The sequence below is a fragment of the Lissotriton vulgaris genome, chromosome 1_1, assembly GCF_964263255.1.
Source record: "Lissotriton vulgaris chromosome 1_1, aLisVul1.2, whole genome shotgun sequence".
Taxonomy (NCBI): Eukaryota; Metazoa; Chordata; class Amphibia; order Caudata; family Salamandridae; genus Lissotriton; species Lissotriton vulgaris.
In genome coordinates this window covers 1,389,089,591-1,389,111,373 of record NC_141685.1, presented here as the reverse complement: position 1 = coordinate 1,389,111,373, position 21,783 = coordinate 1,389,089,591, and the positions used below count along the sequence as shown (strand labels likewise).

At 45.2% G+C, this 21,783-nt stretch overlaps 1 protein-coding gene across 1 annotated transcript in view; it reads right to left on the bottom strand.

Annotated features, from left to right (window-relative positions):
* Positions 1-612: 612 nt before the first annotated feature.
* Positions 613-21,783, bottom strand: part of AASS (aminoadipate-semialdehyde synthase) — a 568,722-nt gene continuing 547,551 nt past the window's right edge. Inside the window, exons 23-24 of the mRNA XM_086966854.1 lie at positions 4,606-4,782; positions 613-860 (exon numbers count right to left, since the gene is read on the bottom strand). Of these exons, the coding sequence (XP_086822980.1) occupies positions 742-860; positions 4,606-4,782 (296 nt within the window). The 3' untranslated portion in view covers positions 613-741. The remainder of the gene's footprint in view (positions 861-4,605; positions 4,783-21,783) is intronic.

Genomic DNA, 21,783 nt, shown 5'->3' with positions numbered 1-21,783 from the left:
GGTACATAAGGTTACTTACTCCCTTATGATTGCAACATGCATTGAATGTGTTGGCTTCCTTACCATGTACCAATGATCGGGGGAATAACGTCACCACGATACAAACCCTGGTGTTCCAAAGAGTACGATATTAACTTGTAATCAACTATGCCTCGGTAAAATGTACAGGTACCAGGGAATCGCGTTCAGAAAACTGTTATGTAGTAGATAAGACTCCAAAAGAAAAAACTGTCATGTTACTTGGAAACCCCATGATTAGATTTTATTAATGTTTTTTAACTTACTGATGCAGGTGGCGTCCACCATCTTGAATGGTTAAAGAAAAAAAGGAAAATGGCGCCCACGTCATTCTGTAGGCACACAAAAGCTGGGGACGCCTGCACACACCTGCAGAATGACACAATCATCAACAGTAGTCATGTCACTGCATCTGTTTTTTTTTTTGGCAATGCTATGCTGCATCTGATGCTGCACAGCATCCGCAAATAGCATTGGCAAATCCTAAAGGATTAAAAGGTGAGACCTATTGGCTGTGCCAATGCTTGTTTTAGATATGGAACTTCACCACAAGTAAGACATATCAGTCACACACACTAAAGAATAAGGATGGTGTCCATTTACAATATTTTATTGCATGACAAAAATTCCCTAGTTAAAAAATTTGACATTCAAAAGTTACTCTTTTAAGCATGATAATGTACATAATTACACATACAGCATAGACATTCATCTGTAGGCAACCTAAAGGGTAAATGTGCTCTTTGTATTGTACAAGATCCCTTCTTCTTTAATGCGTTCAAGTATCGGTCCATAGATATTTGGTGTCAAGGGTATAACCATGCCTTTGTCATCAATCTCACCTAGAGAGAAAATAGTGGATAGAAAATGAACGATATAGATATTTTCATTCACATTTCTCATTCTTTAATTAAAAACATAGAACTACTAGGTCCTTTCAAATATATATTTATGTGTTCTTTTTCTTTTGCATTTTACACACGAAGGGTACCTATTAGATCCATAATAATGTCAACAAGTAAACGTTGAGTGATTTTTTCTTTTTGGAGAACGTTTCCTTAATATGCCTTAGAAGAAATTTAGTGTGCGTTTTATGTAGTCATTATTATATGTGGTATCTATTTAATGCAGACAATAAATAAAGCTAAGTGGCAAGCCCTTAAACAATATCTTAAAATCATATCTGGTGTCTTACATTATCCTCTGGACTCCTACTGGATGTCTGCTGTGCAGACAAAGGAGGGTAAAATGAACAATTTTCTTTCAAACCTTAAAATGATGGTAGGGTAGTTGTTACATCTAGCCATGTTTTTAGATTGCAACTATCAGCTTGTTTAGCATCTTTAATATAGTCTCCAAATAATGAAATGTTATGAAATGTACTGAACACTGCAATGAGCGAAATTGTACAGTATATTGTATGTGTAGATTGACCATCACATGTACAGAGGAGACATATGCACCCCCAAAACAATGCTTGCTTTTTAACTATAAAGAAACTTTTCAATAAAATAAAATTTATATTTTTGTACCATGCACGTTGTTCAAACATAGTCATTACTGTCTGATGTCAGGTCTTGTCCACTAGTTAATACTGTTCCTAATTACCTGTTTTTTTCAACCAGTTTGTGCATCCCGAATTAGGAACTCTAGTCGGGGATACCCCCTCCTTTTCTTGCATATAATGATGGCAGGGTAACCATGCTTAAGGCAAGCCAAGCAATAGGGCCCTCACACACTCAGCAAGCTAGGTGTCATGCTTCATCATTTGGACCTGCTCCTCGTTGGGCCGGCACTGCAATGCCCAACGGGCACCCGCGAAGGGACTCTTTATCGGAGATCTTTTGTTCCTTTGCCATATGATGAAGTGAGGGTGTGTGGGCCAGGAGGGTGTAGATATAGTGGGGTGCAGTGAGTGTGTTAAAAATATGTTGGATATTCCAAATAATTTGTATTCCGGTTGGTAATCCACCTTACCATGGTAGTGCCCCCTGGATGGTAGTTTGCATTGAGCAACACCATTCAGTGTAGATATACACGCACACATACCCCCTTTTTTATCACTTTTTCACAGTATAGGTACTGAAGAATTGCCACAGTATTTTCAACCACTAGGCAAGAAACATGTCGACCATAAGAGTTGAGCATAGGGTCAACTGACCACCTCTCCCTGAGGATATTGCCACTCTGAACTTTTTAACAGGGTGGATTACCAACCGGAATAAATATTATTTGGAATATCAAACCTTTTATAACGCACTCACTGCACCCCACTATATCTACACCCTCCTGGCCCACACACCCTCACTTCATCATACGGCAAAGGAACAAAAGATCTCCGATAAAGAGCCCCTTCCCGGGTGCCCGTTGGGCATTGCAGCGCCGGCCCAACGAGGAGCAGGTCCAAATGATGAAGCATGACACCTAGCTTGCTGGGTGTGTGAGGACCCTAGTTCCGCCAAAGCGGGATCCCCACATCCCTCTTTCTCCCAGTGCTCTCAACAATAACACTGTCACCACCACCAACCAGTTGGTATTTGGCTTGCACATTCTCAAACTTTTCAGACACGATTCTTAGAGGAACAGTATCCATTTCTATTGTTCACATGACCTAATGGGCACGTTTACTGGACCTTGCTAAAAAGCCCCACTGTCACTCCTTCTTTGAAAATATCTGCAAGCAATAGCACAGGAAATAAAACTAGTGACAATTCTTTATAAGGGCTCACACCAAGTTTTTTAAATCCAACTTCAATTTAAACATCTCAAAAAGACTACAGCCTACCTCAGCTTTTTGTCCTGGGGTAAGTCCGTAGGGCTAGAATGGACTTCAGAGTCTGCTTTGACCTCTCCACATCCCAGAATAGCCATTCCCTGTATCCGACACAAATCTCAGCTGTCCCTTGTCTAGCCAGGCCCCCTTGGTAAAGACTCTTTTATTGATATGATTTAGATATGTTTTCTTCACCTCACTGTTTCATGAGCTAGTTTGGAAAGCAGATGTACCTTCCTCCCCTCAAATTAGGAGAAACGACCTTCCAGGTAATTTCACTACTCTTGGTGCTGGCTGCCCTGCCTTGCCATAGACTTGGAAATATTTGAACCATTGGCATGAATTGGAAAAGGCTTAAAAACACAAAATCAGCTACTTTCCTTTTATTCCACCGAACCCAGTCCTAATCTTCTTGAATAATAGCCCGCCCACTACCTGTGCATCACTGACTTTTCCAGCCAGTTGTTTTGTGTTTTTCCACATATTGGCTGAATGGAAAGAAACTCCTCTCTTCACATCTGAATATTATGACAAGGTTGTATCACAGCTGCACTTCATGCGGGATTGACTGTATGCGTTCTAAGGAGAGGTAGAGCATAAGAATTATAGAACATGAAAAAACAAGGCTAATTTCTTTAGTTTGTACTTTTGTCTCTCTTTCCATCCTTCCCAGTGAGCTGGGAGCCTAATTTCTTTATTTTTGCAACATAATGCATCGAGGGTTTAGGGCTTACACATGACATACGAGTCAGCATTTGTTTTATTACAACATGATGTAAGCCCTTATTTAAAAGTGCCCCTCAATACACATGCAGTACTTCCCGTCAGGGGGATCACTGTTTGGTCTGCCGTCCCCAGTATGTGAGGAAAACCTTGATGCGATGGAGAGAGTGGCTGCAAAATCCGAAATCCATTTGTTTTGTCCTGCTCAACATAACCCCTCTAAGGTCAAATGTATTATATTGTAGATACATCAAACAATTGATCTGTATATGAAATGTGAATCTGTTTATATACAATTAAGCTGACTGCTACTGACTATTCCTTTTGTTCCAATCCGGTCTACTATTTAGCCTAATAATGTGAGATGTTTGCAAGTTTGTATCCAGTAAGTTAGTCGATTGAACTTCTTTGTTATAAAACGCTCTAGTTCGTCAGTGAATTTTCTAGTCACTCAGGTTTGCTACTGCTCAAAGGATTGAAAGTAAGGAAGGGCATTCGATTCCTCTCCCCACCCTCCCAAAAAATAAAAGTCAAACTTCATTCAGGCTCTGAAATCTGACTGCCTAAGCAAATACCACAGAAATTCGTTCATGCTAAAATGACTACTTAGTTCTTCCAAAACAATTCACGCCTCAGAAGTTACTTATTTCCCATAGACTGGTCTCACCATTCTCCCTCCTTGTGAGATCACTACAAACTCAAGCAAATCTACTTTAGCTTCAAAGCTGTTCAAGACAGTTAGGAGGTGTACTTCCCATCTCCCCCTTTCTAGTGAGCTTGTCACTGAGGACAATTCTCACAAGACGGTTCTGTTTTTCTTAAGATGGAGTACAGACTTCCTAAAAGTCTTCCATGAAACTCATTGGAATAAGTGGTGAAATAAAACCTAAATCAAACCTCTTTATTTGGATTCCTATTCCGATTGGAGTGGAAAATTAAGGATGAAGTATGTGTTGTACATCTTTGAGAACCAAAGATGATCAAGAAGCATGAAGACAATTTAAATGTTGGACCTCTAATGCATACACAGCCAGGAGTATGAAAGCTATAAAGAATGAAATCATGGGAATTAAAATAAACAATACACTTACCATCCAGTACCATTTTAGCAGCAATTGCTGTAGGGAAGCCAACAGTTTTAGCCATTGCAGAGTACCCATTGACATCTCCATACACCACCAGGCTAATGTTCTTCTCCTCTAGATGGCCCGATGGATGCCGGATACCAATGTCATTTCTCATAACAATCATGTCTCTCTCTGTAGGGCCTAAAACAAATAAAAATATTCTACAATATCACAACCATTATTTTCCCTTCTAAACTGCTGCAAACAAAACTTTATTGTACTAATGAAATAATAGTGATTGCCTCCTACAGAACTAAACATGATGGAGGAATTTGAGAGACAATTCAGTCTTCGGTATGTTGGGAAGAAATGCAGTACTGTGGCTAGATTGCAGACTTGGACTAGAGTTGTCAGATTAGCGACAAAGGGACAAGCCAAACAACATGTCTGAATGTCTCCTAGGTATTGAAGTTTGGATGAAACATAGTTGACTTTAACTTAATGCATAGAAAATAGAGGTTATGCGTTCTGGGACAGCTGGCTGGTGAGCCACTTAGACCTGTTCAAAACTTCTTTGAGAGAAAGTGGCATGAGCTTATAAGAGCTACAATCTAGATCTGAGCTCATACTCTCAAATCCTAAATAATACATGTCTTGAAAAACATCTCTGGCTACCCCTGTTGGCTCAAAAATGTACTCTGTGTCATTTCCCAGCAATCTCTGGCATATATTGCAAGAACAGTATTGCTCTTGAAAACCTTTGGCGGGGACAGCCTGCAGCGTCCTCTGGCGTATGACTAGCAGAACACATGCAGTACTATTTTTCAGCAGTGTGTTCTCTTTCTTTGCAGGCTCCCAGTCAGTCATAAGGTTCAGTAACTAATAACTATCAAAAACTAAAAAGGGCTATGCATGAAAAAAACGTGGCTACTAGAAGATATGATAACATTAAGACCCTTGTACGTTGGTTCGCAGAATCGGCTGCTTGCGACAGGAAAAATGCATTTTACTATGCACCAAACCCATATTGAGATTTCGTAACCTATTAACGAATCGCAAAATAGGTGAGCGGTTCAATATTTGGAAGGGCGACCACTCCTAATAGCGACTCGCAGTGCTATCTACGAATGTTCTGGGACTGAAATGCGGTTGCAAAACATGCCTATTTTACAGCCTATTTTAGATAGTTGGTAACCTATTTGCTAACAGAAAGGGGTCATCAGGGGACCCTTTCCCCTATGTGAATGCATGTGAAAACTTTTTTTAAATTTTATTTAAAAAAAAAAAACTAATTTTAAATTCGTTTTATTGAACATAACAGCAAAGACACAGCCGGTTTGTTATTAGCTAGCCAATGGTTGGTTACACCATTATTTTTCTGTATGTTAAATTCCACAGTCTGAACCCCATCCAATTGTATATACCTACCCCAATGCATTCAGCAGGCTAGTCAACATCCCTGCCCCCCTCCTGTGTAGTTCAGCCGCTGGGGACAAACAGATATCACCTCTGTATACAATCCATGCTGCCCACTTTCGATCCCATTTTTTGGGGCACCCCCTGTTTTTGAAGACGTCCTTCTCCGCTATCATAGCCCTATCCATGTCCACCATCCAGCCTCTCACTAATGGTGGGTCCCAGATTCCCCATTTTTGTGCTATATTCCGTTTTGCAAGAGCCCATCCCAATGATGCCCATCATGTTTCCGTTTGTGTTAGGTCAGTGGCTTCCAATATGTTTAGTAGACAAACTTTAGGGCTGGCCTTGAGTCCCTCCCCCGCACTTTCCATTTTTGAAATGACTGCAGCCCAATATGTTTGAATAATCGGGCATTCCCATATCGTGTGGAAGAAGGTTCCCTCCTGGGAGCAATTTCGTATGCAGTGCATGTTAATGTTAATGTTAATTTATGCTTGTATAGCGCTGAATCACCTCCAGGTCTCTCAGCGCTCAGGGGGAGAAGGGTGGGCTGCTAAACGACACGATGACGAACGCGCACTAAGCTATGGTTAGTGATTCTTTAAATAGGAGGGTTTTGAGCTGTTTCCTGAAGCTAAGCAGGGAGGGTTCCTTCCGGAGACGCTCAGGTAGCGCATTCCAAAGCTGGGGAGCTAAGACAGAGAAGGAGCTGCCTCCTTTCGAGGTGAGCTTATATCGATGGCAAGATAGGCGACAGGCCAGAGAGGACCGTAGTGTACGGCCAGGTACATAAGCCTCCAGGCGTTCCTTTATGTATGTTGGGACTAGGCCATAGAGTGATTTATGGAAGATGCAAAGGCCCTTGAACTTCACTCTCTGCCTAATAGGCAGCCAATGTAGTTTGTGCAACAGCGGAGTGGCATGGGATCTCATAGGAAGTCTGAAGATCATCCTTGCTGCATCATTCTGGACTACCTGGAGTCTGTTGACTAATTTCTGAGGAAGGTCCACGTATAAGGCGTTACCTTAGTCTAGCCTAGAGATGATAGTGGCTGATGCTATCATTTGGAGAAAGGAGGTGGTCAGAAGAGGGGCAAGTTTCCGTATCTGTCTAATCAGACCAGTACAAGTACTGATCACCGTGGTAACTTGATTGGCCATGGAGAGCTCAGAGTCAATTTTTAAACCGAGGCTCTTCACGACTGGTACGGGGATCGGGGTAGGGCCTAACTCTTGGGGTCAGAAGTGATTATTCCAGGGGGAGTTGATGGTGGGGATGACTAAAACCTCAGTCTTATCCGGATTGACTTTCAGTGAGTTGGTTGACATCCAACTCACTGTAAATCTGAGCACCTTTTGTACATGGGCCTGGACGAGAGGGGAGTTATCTATGCTAAGAAGGAGTTGGGTGTCATCCGCATAATTAAATATTTTACAGTTCATGCTACCTAGGGCTTCTATCAGTGGTTGCAGATAAATGTTAAAAAGTAGTGGAGACAAGGCAGAGCCTTGAGGGACACCACAGCTGAGCAACCCTCTGTCTGACTGCTGCTCACCCAGCTGAATTCTTTGGGAGCGGCGAGACAGAAAAGATTTGAGCCATTGGTGCGCTCTCTTCTTAATTTTAACCGGTACTATAGCTGAAAAGTAGACTCTGTGCAGGATTTTAAGCTGAATTGGTCTGAGTCTCATGGGGATTGCAATTTCTCGGGGTGAGGCGAGTGCATCTCGCCAGTCATCGTCCTCAAGGTCACCCAGGTCTGTCTCCCATTGCTGCCTTAAGCGCGTCAGTGGGTCTGGTCTATTACGGAGTAGCTATTTCTATGTTAGGGAAATGGCTTTCTTGGGCATAGGATCTAACAGTAATCTATCTTCAAGTGGGGGAGGTCTTGGGTATCGATCACCCCTCTCGTATTGCTGTTTTTAGGGCATGACTGATTTTTAAGTATCTAAAAGTTTCGGCCTGTGCCAGCTGGTATTCTTTCTGTAGTGTTACAAAGATTACCACTCCGTTAATCCACAAATCTTTCACTTCCGAAATACCTATTAGATCCCACTTATCGAATCCGGGGCAAGTGCTCAGGAGGCCGAGCCACTCGGTCTCCCAAAGCGGGGGTACTTGTGTGATCTTCTTGTGCCGCCCGAATTGCTTTGTGACTAAATGCCAAATTTCAACAGTGCGAGCCATTGGGCCAGTGACTCGTAGGTTTTTAGGGTTGGTATACAGTACTCTTCAGTATCCTCTCTGTCCGCGAAAATGTTTTTTAAGAGCAGGCATCGGTCCCACGGACCACTGCTTACTTTCACAAAATGAAACTGAAACGTTTCATTTTTCTTTTTGAAAACGCATCGTGTTTTCCTTTAAGAAAAATGGACTGCATTTCAATAAAAAAAGGCTGCTTCATTTAAAAGCAAACACAGACATGGTGGTCTGCTTTCCCAACCAGGCCACCATCCCTGTGCTTTTTGCGATTTCCAAAGTGTCGCAAATTGCAAACTACTTAATTAATATTAATGAGGTAGGTCAATTGCAACTCCATTAGGAATTTCTAAATGTGTCAAGGGCACATAAGTACACTGGTGTTCGTGATTTGGCTGCCAGTCAAACAGAGGGTAATGTTTAAAGAGCTTTGCATTACGCATAAAGCTCTGTATGGAAAGGCGCCAAGCTATATGAAAGCTCGCTTGGCCCCATACAGGCCTGGTAGGGTGTTGCGTTCCTCGGAAGCCACCCTTTTAACCCAACCGCGCTTTAGATTGTCCACCCTGGGTGGTCGTGCTTTCTCTAATATCTTTCCACCTGTCTGGAATAGCTTACCAATCGAACTGCGCAAAGAATCCAACTTGTTGCCTTTTCGTAGAAAATTAAAAACAGTGCTTTTCCAGCAAGCATGGGGCGTGTTGTAATTTGTTGATTGGCTGTATGAATTCTGGTGTGTACCCGACAAAGCGCTTGGAGACCCCGGGGTGATAATGCACTATATAAGTCGAAATAAATAAATAAATAAATAAAATTTCCTAACAGCAGATTGCGAAATTTGGACGAAATCGCAAAATGAAACCTATGTACATGTGGGCCTATGTCTCTTTTGTACATACTGTTATTATTGTCAATGATAGACTACACACTTCTTCTCCAAGGTGTTCTTTACAGGAACTGTAATGAAGGTATGGTGTATTGTTGTGAAAATGGGTATAGCTGTTTCTTAGAACGTTTTAAAAGGGTATGAGGACAGTAATGTTCTGTTAGGAAGGAGATTCCACAGTTTGATGCCAGGAGGGAAAAAGAGTTGAGGTTTTTGCAATGGTTGCAAGGATTGGAATTTGGAAAGGTAGGAACCTGGTGAAATGCGGTCTCTTCTATTGATACCCAGTAAGAGATGGACCACTGCATTCTTAACTCCTAAGCATTTGTGGCTGAAGACCAAATGGAAGCTGAAATTAACAATGGGGCCACAGTCAAACTGATATGAGATTAGAGCATCATACCTGGTCTGTGTGGGGTCATTAAGACTTTTTGAGAATACAAATTCGAAAAAGCAACAACTGATTACTCGGCTAGTTTGATCAATCTCAGTAAGATTTTGGACTTCAGAGGGCAGTGACAGACCAAGATAAACATTTATCAGCCAGTTGGGTGAGGATCATCAGCTTGTTAAAAGTGGTGATAATGGCCTCAGTTTTATCTTCACTGAGCTTTAGACAATTTTTAATGGAGTCCAGTTGCGGAATGTTATCATCCACTGATACACATTTTTGGATCGTAGCATGGGTTTTTCTTCATTCTGAACTGATTCTGGAAGTAAACAGAACAGGAGTGCAACTGGTAGATGAAAGAGCAAATCCTGGAAGCAAAGGTACCAAAAGTAGATGCTTAACAATGGGCAAGAAGTGAGGAGCCCTGTCTGACAGTGCTGGTGACATATTAGGGTTTGGAGAGGAAGGGAGGAAGAGTAATGATTTGGCATCTAATTAAGAATAAAGAGGAGGCCCAATTTAGCTCACTGCCCTGGACACCATTTAATAGAAGACGAACAGTGCCCACAGGTCCAGCAGAATGAGGGTGATCTTACATTTAGTGTAATTGTAATACCCTTGTGCTAAAGTTGTAGAAAATTATACTGAAATACAAGTAAAATATAAAGAAAATCTCTTCCTCATTCCCATACAGCTATTTTCCTATCCTTATTTGTGTGGTAAATAATGAGTTAGTTTAGAACAAAGTACTGTTAACATTAAAAGCAATCACATCATCAATTTGTGTGTAATTTGAGCACATAATGAGAAAATCATATTTGACCAGAATCTTGTATATTATTTCTATGCCTGAAATATAAATATGATAAAAATTTCCAAAATGTTAAAAAAAAATCTGCTGATCCATTGCTGTAAACTCTTGGGAGCCGATAGGAAAACTCTTTAATATCTCCTTCTGAAGTCTTGTCTGGAAGAATTGCTGCTTGCTAGGTTACATTAGTGCTTTCAGCATATATGGACTCAAGTCCGAAAGTTTACAGGTGCTGGACTCAGCTAATGCATCCATCTAGTAGTGGGACTCGAAGTTACTAAAGACTGGTGGGTTGACATGCAGCAGTGACTGCCGATGCAGGACTGTGGCCTCCTGGGATATGACAGTGGGCTCCTTATAGCTCCTCTTGAAGGGCTCCTACTCCATTAACACTAGGTATTTTATTAAAGCTTTTACTAAATCCGTGTCAACGGTTCTGGACACCTTAACAGACAATATCTCCTTCTCCACTCTAACTAAAATTTAAAGCATACTAGAAAAAAAAAATCACAAAAAGGCCTGAACCATACTAACATACCCACTGGCAAGGTGTCTGGCACTGAAAGCTTGACTGACTAATTTCTGAAAACTTTCCATGTTCCTTTGGTGGTGGAGGCAGTGAGCTGCTGGCTTTTTTTTTATTTGCTTATGGTCTATTTCATTTCTAAGCAAACACCATGGACCGAGCACTGAAACTTTTCGGACACACACACGCAGTCACAGATCTGGGTTGAATCCATCATCATTCTTTAGCTCACTTCGCCACCCCAGTTCAGACCCAGCCATATGGAAATCAATCTTGACCCTGTGCCTAATGGGACCAGTCCAGCTCGAATTGCCACGCCAGGTCTGCCCGGACTGGAAATAAGCATCCTTGGACCGGTTTCGAGGTAACACCCCTCATCAGCCAGGCTAGCTTGAATCCAGTGGCAAAGTGAGCAAGAGACCCACGTCTGGGCATACCCTGCCAACGTAAAACATTGTCATATCATGTCATGTTCTTCGGTCGGATTTTCTTCTCACAGGGTAATTAACCTCTAGGGTGGATGGTGCCTTAATATTATCGAAACACTGTTTTACTTGCTCATTGCTGCATTATAATATGCACTCTAGCCATGAAGGCTAATCAAAACCATCACTTTTAATTTTGAAGTAATTCATCGGAAAGAGTAGCTCTTCACTACCACAGGCAAAATGTGTATATGAAGGAGCAAAAACATCTTCATTAAGTCATCAGCCAACAACATAATGCAAAAATAAAGTTATCACACTGGACAGGATTGGAGACCACATCAGTGACAGCGACAGTACAGCATATGATGCTTGCATTCCTTGGGATCTTTGCAGGAACTTGGAATCCCTGTCAGTAATTTACAAGGTGAGAGAATTTATAGTGGTGAGAAACCTGCAGGAAGACTTACAGGTAGATTCATCAACACAAATTGCGATCGCAATAGTTGCGAAACAGCTATTGAGATCGCAATTCCATGAACCGCAATTCATGAAAAGAAAAACAACCAAATTGCGAAATCGCAAAAAATATTTTGCGACTTCGCAAATAAAATCGCAGAATCAAGGTGGAACCCCCTTTGCGATTCTGAAATAGCGAGTTTCCAATCATTCTGCGATTTTATTTGCGAAATCGCAAAATAATCGCAAACCAAATGCATGAAAAATCGCTATTAGCAAAAAAGCTAAAAATCGCTATTTGCGAGGCGCAAGTTAAGGAGAACTCAAACCAGGTGTTAACCATAAAGTAAAAAAAAAAAAAGATCTTTTTAAAATTCTAACTAGCTACAGGTGCAGGGCTGAACAAACACACTTAAGGAGACACAGTAGGAGCATGAGGACATTCACAATGCCAGGACTCTAAATGGTGGTAAGGCGGCGAAGGCTCCAGGCTGCAGCCAGGAACAGACGCAGGATCCAGGAGCTAATTTTCCGGCAACGGGTCACACTCCTGGGCCAGACTGAGGAGGAAATCTACTCAAAATACAGGCTGAATGGGGCAATGATTACCAAGCTCATCCGGGACCTTGACCCCCCGATGCAGCCCCCAACGAGGAGGACCAATGCCGTGCCCACCCATGTCAAGGTCTGCCTGCACCTCCTGGCCTCCGGAAGCTTCCAGGGGATAGTTGCAGTTGCAGGGGGGATGTCCCAGAGCACACTGTCCCGCTGCCTAAGGAGTTTCCTGGAGGCCATGCTGACCCGGCTAGACCATTACATTACATTCCCAACCACCCAGCAGGACTTGAATGAAACCAAGCTACAATTTTACAACATTGCGCAATTCCCCCATGTAATTGGATGCATTGACTGTACCCACATCCACATCTGCCCACCCGCTGAGACAGAATACATGTACAGGAACCGCAAGTCCTACCACTCACTGAACATCCAGATGGTCTGCAACGCAAAAACAATCATCACTGACATAGTGGCACAATACCCGGGGAGCACGCATGATTCCTTCATATTCCGGCACAGCGGCATGCACACACGCCTGGCCAGGGGAGACTTTGGGGAAGGACACCTTCTAGGTAAGTACACATGCCAACAAACAGTACATTGAGACCATGTAGCTGCGCATAACAGGCACTCACCCTCTGCTCCTTTCATTCAGGTGACAGCGCCTACGGCCTCCGTGAGTACCTCCTCACCCCATACCTCAACCCTGCCACACCACAGCAACAGCGTTACAATGCTGCACACATTCGCACTAGAAATTGCATTGAGCGGACATTTGGGCTTTTATAGAGCCGATTCCGCATCCTACACAAGACTGGTGGGGCCCTCAAATACCAGCCTGAGGTCTGCTGCCGCATCAGGGCCGTGTGTGCAATACTCCACAATATTGCTACCAAGCGGAGGATACCTGTGCAGATCTCTGGCAGTGAGTCGAAGGTGACAACCGCCCACCTGCACATGTGCATCATGCATGCGGGGAGAATCCTGCAGAAGGACACAGGCGCCGCAACCAAATCACAATGAACTGTTTCTAGTGCACCCATTCCCCTCACACAACACTGCACTCATGCATGACAGATGTAATAATGACATGAGTCGGATTTACTTGTGACTATAAATTCTTATTGTTACTTTCACAATAATGTGTCTTTACATTTTTTACAAATTACAGGAGAACTGTATTTCCTCATACAAACCCATGATAGAGAAGAGGGCGTGCTTGTCTAATCAGCATGGCCCTGCTGGTAGAGTTCATAGAGACACTGGCGCCTCCGGCCGGACGCGCCCAGTCGCCTCTCCACGACACTATTGGCCCGTGATGCTGCAGTGGGCCTGGTGCTGCGGTGGCGTACGGTTACCAGCGGCAAAGACAGGCTGCTGTGACTCGAAGTGCCCTCACTGACATCATCACCCCCACTTGCTTGGCCATGGCCAGACGCCTGCAGACTCTGCACAGCTGTTGTGACTTGTTCAAGGGCCCTGGCGACGTCCTGGCAGCATTGAACCATCTGTATTTGCATCACAAGAGAGCGGCGCGAAAGTTGGGAGGTGGCATTTCCGATGAGATGGTTGGATCTTGTGTATGCTGACAGGCGGGTCAGCAGCTGGCGGTGGCGGCGGCGGGTGATGTCCTGCTGGGACACCAGGATCTGGCTGTTCTCCCTGACAGCTGCGGTCATGACCTGCATGCTTTCTGTGAGCTGGCTCACGTTTCGCGCTTTGTTGAGCTGCAGGTGGATGGCTGCCAAGTGCCGTGCCTGTTTCTGGTGGACAGCAAGCATCCGGCGTTCTATGGCCAGCCCAGGATCTCGGACATGTTCCCCCCTGCCAGCGCGTGTTGAGACGTTGCGCTGTTGCCTCATCAGTCCGCTGGACTGAGCTCGCACAGTGGCTGTGCGCCGTGTCTGCCTCCTGGGTGGTGGTGGTGTGGCCTGTACCACTGCCATGGGTGTCACATGGGGTGGTTGCTGTGCTCCTGTGGCTGCAGGGGTGGCCCTGTCCACATGGGGAGGTGGTGGTACTGCTGCTGGTGGTAGTGATGGTCCGGGTCGTGGGGCAGGATGGCCCTCTCCCTTGGTGTCCTCAGGGTTCTCCTCTATGTGGAGGGCCTCGCTGTCTGTGCTGGATTGTTCAGACGCACCTGTGATGTAAATGGGTGCATGATTAATGATATGTATCTTGCACATGGGATGTTGCTACATGCATGCAGGCTTGCATTCCCTGACTGGCTTTAGGAATATCTTTCACTTGACAGGTCTGGCTGTGTGTGGCTATCCAGGAATTGTGGTCACACTACAGGTCCCACAATGCATTAGGGCATTTCAGGTGTGCATGGCCTGCATTACTGGGGTTATCAAATGGCTAGCTCTGGAGTCATGGGCATTGTTAGGGGACGGGGTCGCAGTCGCATGGCACTTACCTTTGGATTGTTGGGTGGGTCGGGAGGAGCCCAGCCGGGTGACCCCCACGCAGGCTGCAGGATTGAGGGTGTCCTCCACCAGGTCTTCGAGTGGAGTGTTGGGTGCAACTGTGGGGTCTCCTCCTCCGGTGGCAAGTTGCTCCTCCAGCCTCTCAGCGATGCGTTCTTAGGCATGCCCTCTGAGGTCGTACCACCTCTTTTTGAGCTTGTCAATGGAGCGCTGGGTCACTCCAACTGAGTTCACCTTTGCGCGGATGCGCAGCCAAATGCGCCGCTTGTCGGCCTCAGGCACCCTCCGGGACTCTTTTCCAAACAGCCTGTCATGGTCCTTTGATACTCCCTCGATGAGGTTCTCTAATTCCTGCTCAGATAATTTTATTTTTCTCTTTCTGCCTGGTGCACTGCTCCCTGTTGCTTCCTGCGACATTTTAAGTTGTTGTTTGTGTCCTGGTGTGGTGCTGCAGGATGTCTGTTGTGGAGCTCTGGGCTGTGCTTCTTCCACTCTCAGGCTCTGTGTTCTGAATGAGGGAGGGAACTGCCTACTTCCTGGTTGTGATGTCATCATTGTGCTCGAAATGCGACTTCCCGTTTTTGCGATCTCGCAATTTACGATTTCGGTAATTGCGAGTTCGCAATTTTTACATGGAAAACAGGCGATTCTGTGAATTTTATGCGATTTGGCGAAAAAATCGCTATCGGCAATTGCGGCTATTGCGATTAGATTTTTTAAGTCGCTTTTCTTGATGCATCCCATTGTGCGAATTCTAAATTGCGATTCGGTATTTTTCGCAATTTAGAATTCGCAGAATATGGGCTTGATGCATCTGGGGGATAGTATCAACTAAAAGTTACTTGCCTTACTTGCCTTGCTGTTTCTGGTAGAGACTCTACCTAGCCACAGATTTATCACCTTTTGAATATTCCCCAAGCATCAAACTGGATTCTGAAACTTTTCAGCAGTACCTCTGCACGCCGGTAGGTGGCACTGTGTGGGTCTGGAAATGATTTTCAGAGCTGATATAGGCACCTCTCCTGCCCGTTGACATCAGTTGCCTTTGAGCTGTCTGCGCCCCCAGACACAGACCCTCAATATCAAATTGGTTGTGACAGAGAGGATGGGAGGACAGGTGAGAAATCTGCAGTTAGATCGAGTCTCAACCAGAAAGAGTGCTACCAAATGTAAGCAACGTATTCTTTTGACAGAGACTTCTAGCTGAAGATTCCTCATCTTTTGAATACATACCTAAGCAGTACTTATTCAGAAGTGAGTCTGTGAATGGACTCAAACCAAACGTCTTGTAGGACCGAGCAGGCAAAATCCCATCTAAAATGCCCAGACAATTGTCCTTTGTGAACATATGAAGAGATGCCTGCATAGCCACCCGACAAATGTCCAGAGCAGAGATTCCGCGTGTCAACACTTTGGTAGCAGGTTTGGCCCTGCTAGAATGAGCACACAATCCTTCCGGGGTGGAGGGGGGGGGGGGGGGGGGGTTGCGTGGAAGGTCAATGCAAAACCATGATCCAGCGGAGTTGTAGAGTTCCTATAAAACCTATACAAGATCTGCACGTTCGGACAGCATACACCGTAGGATTGGTGTCAGACTGATTCTGAACACTCCCACTGGGTATGTTGGCCTTTTGTACCAGCTAGGTCACAGTGCCACTAGAATCTCCTCTTACCAAGGAGAAAATAGTTCTTGGCAACCATCGAACATGACAACCCTGATCCCTCAGGACCGTGGAAACAAACTACTTTTCGCTCAGTCACTCGTGCTTACTCAGTCTGTCTCCGAGAGATACACAGAATAAACAGTTTGGACATTTTCAATAAGTATTTATTGAAAAGTTGTTATTCTTGTGTAAAATAGATGAGCTGCAACAACCGTTAGACAGTAGCAGATATATAGGATTAGAAGCACTATTAAAGTAAACGGATGGTAAAGCTTAACCATCTTGCAGTAATCATGAATACATACAAGTATATAAAATACATGATAATAAAAAGATGCGTACTCCTACGATGCCTCCCTAACTGGATGTACCCAAGTGTACCTAGCATGTGTGTAGGTGTTAAGCCAAGAATCCCTCTAGGATAAAGTCAACCCCATTACCTGGAGTGAGAGACTGTGGGACCCCGCCCTGGTCTAAGGAATGTTAGACCACTGTGAGCTGGAGTATCTGCAAGCAGGAACATCAGCATCTCTGGTCAGTGTGTCGGCCGGGAAGTCCTGGTCTCCTCTGTCTATCTTAGCAAGATGTAATGTATATATAACTATAGGTCTCCCCAGGGGTCCTACCTCGCTGTATTACTGTGTCGGCCTTAGGATGACGTCAGGAATGAACTTTGTACATAGATATTATACAGATGTTAGTCCTGCTGTGCTTCAAAGAATCCTCATGCATAATGTATGAGATTTCGAACTAGGGAAAACCCGCGTTCTGAATGCAGTGTTGTATCTAGGCAAAAGGTCAGTCCCTGTAAGCTGTTGTAAGTGTAATGCAGGGAAGAATATAGGTGAAGGGTTATGAAGTTACCTGGGCCTATACCAGGGTACCTAAAAGAATATAACAGCGGGAGATGGTTCTCTTCTGCATAACATTGGCTTTTTTCGCTCCAGAGAAACGAACAAAGAGCTATTGTCCCCCAGTGTTCCTTGGTACAATTAAGATGAAAGGTCAGAGTCTCTCCTCCTCCTTAAACGAGTAAGGCAGAACATAGAACACCAGAAAGGTGATGTCTTGCCTGATGTGGAGTGGCATCACACCTTTAGGCAAGAAGATTGCCTGTGTCTGCAAAACTGGCTTGTCCGGGAAGAAGGTGGTGTATGGAGGGTTGACATAAAGAGCCTGAAGCTCACTCATATGCCAGTGCCGATGTAATGGCAACGCGGAACACTGTCTTAAAGGTGGGAAGCTGCAAGGGCAAGCTATGAAGCAGCTCAAAGGGAGTGCACTTCAGATTATTTGAAAACCAAGTTAAGGTCCCACTATGGCATGACAAAGGGAGAGGGAGGAATCAAATGCTGCAAACCTTTTAAAAAACCTATAACTGGAGACTTGAACAATGAGAGTTTCAGCAACCGTAAATAGGCAGAAAGAGCCAAAAGGTACCCTTTAACTGTGACCAGAGAAAGCCTTGCCGGGCTTAGGACAAAACAAACAAAAATGTCAGATAACTTTGCCTGGAGGGAGTCTGTACTGCATCAAGCCACAGTTTTTGTCTAGGGACGCCTGACTGTCAAGATGACAGCAACCTTTGGAAGAAGGTCAAAGGTGTTCAGCTGTCGCCACTCAATCTCCAAACGAGAAGATGGAGATTGTGAAGGCCCAACTGCAGATCCCTACACCTGCTGATGCAACAGCAGATCCTCCTGGAAGGTCAGCATGAGTGGAGGATAGATGCTCATGCCCAGGAGTTCTGGATACTATACCCTCTGCACCCAATCAAGTGCCGAGTTCCACTTAAGGTGCAACGGGAAATGGTATGGGAACTTCAATGTACTGAAGTGTTGACAATGCAGATTCTCAGCAGAGGCGGAAGAGACCTTGAAACACCTCTGGTTGTAACTACTACTCATGATCTGCAAGGCACTGATGGCTGAGTGTGTCTGTCCTGGCATTCAATTACACTACCTCATGGTTCACCACCAGAAAACTTCCCGGTTGTAAAATATTTCCATAGGTGCAGGGCTTCCTGGCACAGGGTTTGTGACCCACCCCACCCTGCTTGTTGCAGTACCAATGGCAGTGGAGAAGTCTGTGAAACAGCCTCTCCTTGACGGATGGCAGTAATGCGTTCCAGATAGTCTTCCCAACCCAGAAAGGGTGCATCAGTCAGCACTGCCTACTCTGGGTGGGGTAGGGAGAGGTGTCTGGTGCTGACCCAATCGCGGACCAGTACCCACCACTACAGCTCTTTCCCCATCTCCTTCGAGATCTAGATGTGGTCGGAGTAGTCCCCTTGATGTTGGGCCCACTAAGTCTTCAGGTCCCACTGCAGAGCCTGCATAGGCAACCTGGTGTGCTTGATCAGCGGGAGGAAGGAAGCCATCAGCCTAACTAGCCTTATAGTTAACCTCACTGAAATCTAGGACAGCGGCAGAAAGAACAGGACCATAGCCTGAATGGCCTGGACACTCAATTCTGGGAAAAGAAACAAAGCTGAACCATGTCCAGAATGGCTCAGATTAAAGGGAGCACCTGAGAAAGGGTCAGGTGTGACTTTGGCACACTGATAGTAAAACCCAAAGATGACAGTAGACTCGCCTCTATCTGGGGATGGTGGACAACTGCCTAGGACGAGCCCGCCTTCAACCGACAGTTCTTGAGGTAGGGGAAGTCTGCTACGTCTGACCTTCAAAGGTGTGCTGCTGCCAATACCATCATTTTCATGAACACGAGAGGCACTGGTGAAATGAATTCTAAATGCTCCTGTCCCACCATGAACCATAGGTAGTGCCGAACGGCCTGCAGGATGGGTCTATGGGAATAGGCGTCCTGCAGGTCCCACGTAACCATACAGTCTTCCAGGGTAGAGGGCAGGCAAGACCTTGGCCAGCATGATCATCTTGAAGTTTTCCTCCCGTAGGAAAGTGTTAATAGGGTGAAGGTCTAAAATAGGAAGAAAGTCTTCATCCTTCCTTGTCACCAGAAAATAGCTGGAATAACAACTAAAGTCTACTTTTGGTGCAGCCATCCCCTCGGTTTTCTCGGTCCACTTGCCTCACCCTCTCCTACAGTCAAGAGCCTACGATTTGGATAGACTACAGGCTGTCCATGGAGGTTCAGACCAAGAAATTGACTGCATGCTGTTTTGGACTTCTTAGTACTCTGAGAAAACTGTTAAGCTGACTCCGGGCCTTACTCTGAAGAGTGGTTGTACAGGGAATAATCAACTCACATCTGAATTACGGAAACTCCTTCTATCTAGGCAGTCCCAAATATGTGACAAATTGACTGCAGGTAATCCAGATCGCAGCAGCATGGATTCTCTACAAAATCCCCAAACATATGTCAGCAGCACCAGCATTAGCAGCCGTGCTAATCCAGAAGAGCATCAAGTTTAAATCTCGGTCTTGTCCATCGCACCACTAACAAGAAAACTCATTCAACACTTGGTGACTCCTCGTACTCTGAGAGGAACATTACGCTCTGAGGGTCGTAATCCACTACTGGTCCGAAGGGTCAAGAAAGCAAGATGCAGAGACAGTCCTTTTGCATATCTGGCACCTAAACTCTGGAATGCTCCCCCAGTGAACGGCTACACTAGTGACAATGCCCCCCGATGGAACCTGTGGTGTCCAAGCCACAATGAATTGTGAATTTGGTTGCAGTACAACATGTCCTATATAGCCTGAGTGAGGACAGGTTGAGGATTTTCAGGAACACCTGGGACAATCTGAGCCACTAAATCCTAAAAGGCACGAGAGCATAGCACCCCAGCGGGCCGCTGGCATTCACTGATCTAAGAGGCAAGCTGGTGGATGGGAAAACTCTTTCCAAACATCTCCACCCATTTTGACTTCCTATTGGGGGGAGCAGTTGGAAATGTGTTTGGGGTTGTCCGGCTTCTAGAAACGTGCACCACCAAGGATCCAGGGAAGAGGTGATGAGATGAAAAATCAGGGTCACCCCAGGCAGGGTGGTGGCATTGTGCTATCTGGAAGTGGACTTTGGGCAATAGCAAGGTTTGACCCAAGCCCCTCACAAGGTAGCTGTAAGTGCCTCACTAAAATGCCAAAGGGGCTCAGAAGATGTTTGCCGCACCTGGAGGACTTCAGTCAGGACACTGGCCTTGACCTCCAAGGTGGGGTGCTGTAGGTCAAGGTCTTCAGCCTAACACATCACCATGGTGTAACAAGACAAGCGCTTCATACCAATTCTCTTCGTGTGTGGCCTAGCAATCTTATCACCCATGTCGCAATCATTTCCTGAATACGCCCCAAACAGGAAAGGCAGGGTATGTGTTATCCCTTGTGGTGGTAGCAGGTTGAGTGGAGGAAGTAGAGTTTGACAGCGACCAGACACTGCCTCAGTCGAACCGGCGCGGATCTGGAGTCAGAGAGTACAATAGGTACCTCATCTTCTGGCATCAATGGACTCAGCGTTTAAGTGCTGGCAACTGCTGTCGACCATTGCGCTGGAGGCAGAGTCGGAACTGGAGCCGGGGGCGGCCTCATTATGGTCTTAGCTGGTCCAGCTGGCACTGAGGACGAACCCGCCAGTCGTATTCCAGATGGAGGGCCTCTCTGGTCCAGGGGGCTGGAAGGCACACCAGAGGGAGCAGGGAAGGAACCAAAGAGTCGGGTCATGGCCTTGTGGAACTCTTCGACATGTTTCAGAGTGGGGGATGGCCCTAGAACTTCAGGTTGTGCTAGAACAAGCTGCGAGATAGGGTCAGACATCGATCGACTTTGTAAGCGAGATCAAGATGTATGGTGCCACCATGTGCTTTCTCTGAAAATTTGAGTAGCGTGAAGGGACTTCGTCCCGCTTACATTTCATGTGTTTGAGCTACGACTTACCCGACGACTTTAATCAAGTTGAAGACCTACCTCTGGAATGGCTTCTGTGACTTCTGGATCTGGAACGGGATTGATCTTTCAACTTGGATTGGTCTAATCGTGGAGTCTTTCGGTGCTTGGTGATGTAAACCTTTGCCTAGTAGTCTTGTATGGACTTCAGGTTCAACGGCATGCAATGATTGCAGGCCTTATGGTTGTGTTTTGACCTCAGGTACCAGTCAGATTCATTGATGATCTGTCCCAGACATTTACATCTGACAGTCGTTACAGGGTTTTAAATCTGTTGTTTTGGGAGGTGACATTTCCCTTGAACAATGAAACTGTTACAGGACCTAAGGATTTCAAAAAGACAAGAGGTAGTTCTGGATCTGCGTCTGGTGGTACGGAAAGAAAGTATCTGCTATCAGCGCGTAGAAGTGGTGCCTATATCGGATCCACACATTTCGCGAGTGGAACAGCATCAGTGCTCAACTGCACTGTGCCACTTTCTGGCATGGAGAGGTACTGCTAAAAAGATTCCAGATCCAGCCCGATGCCAGGGGAATATTCAAAAGGTGAGGAATCTGCAGCTAGAAGTC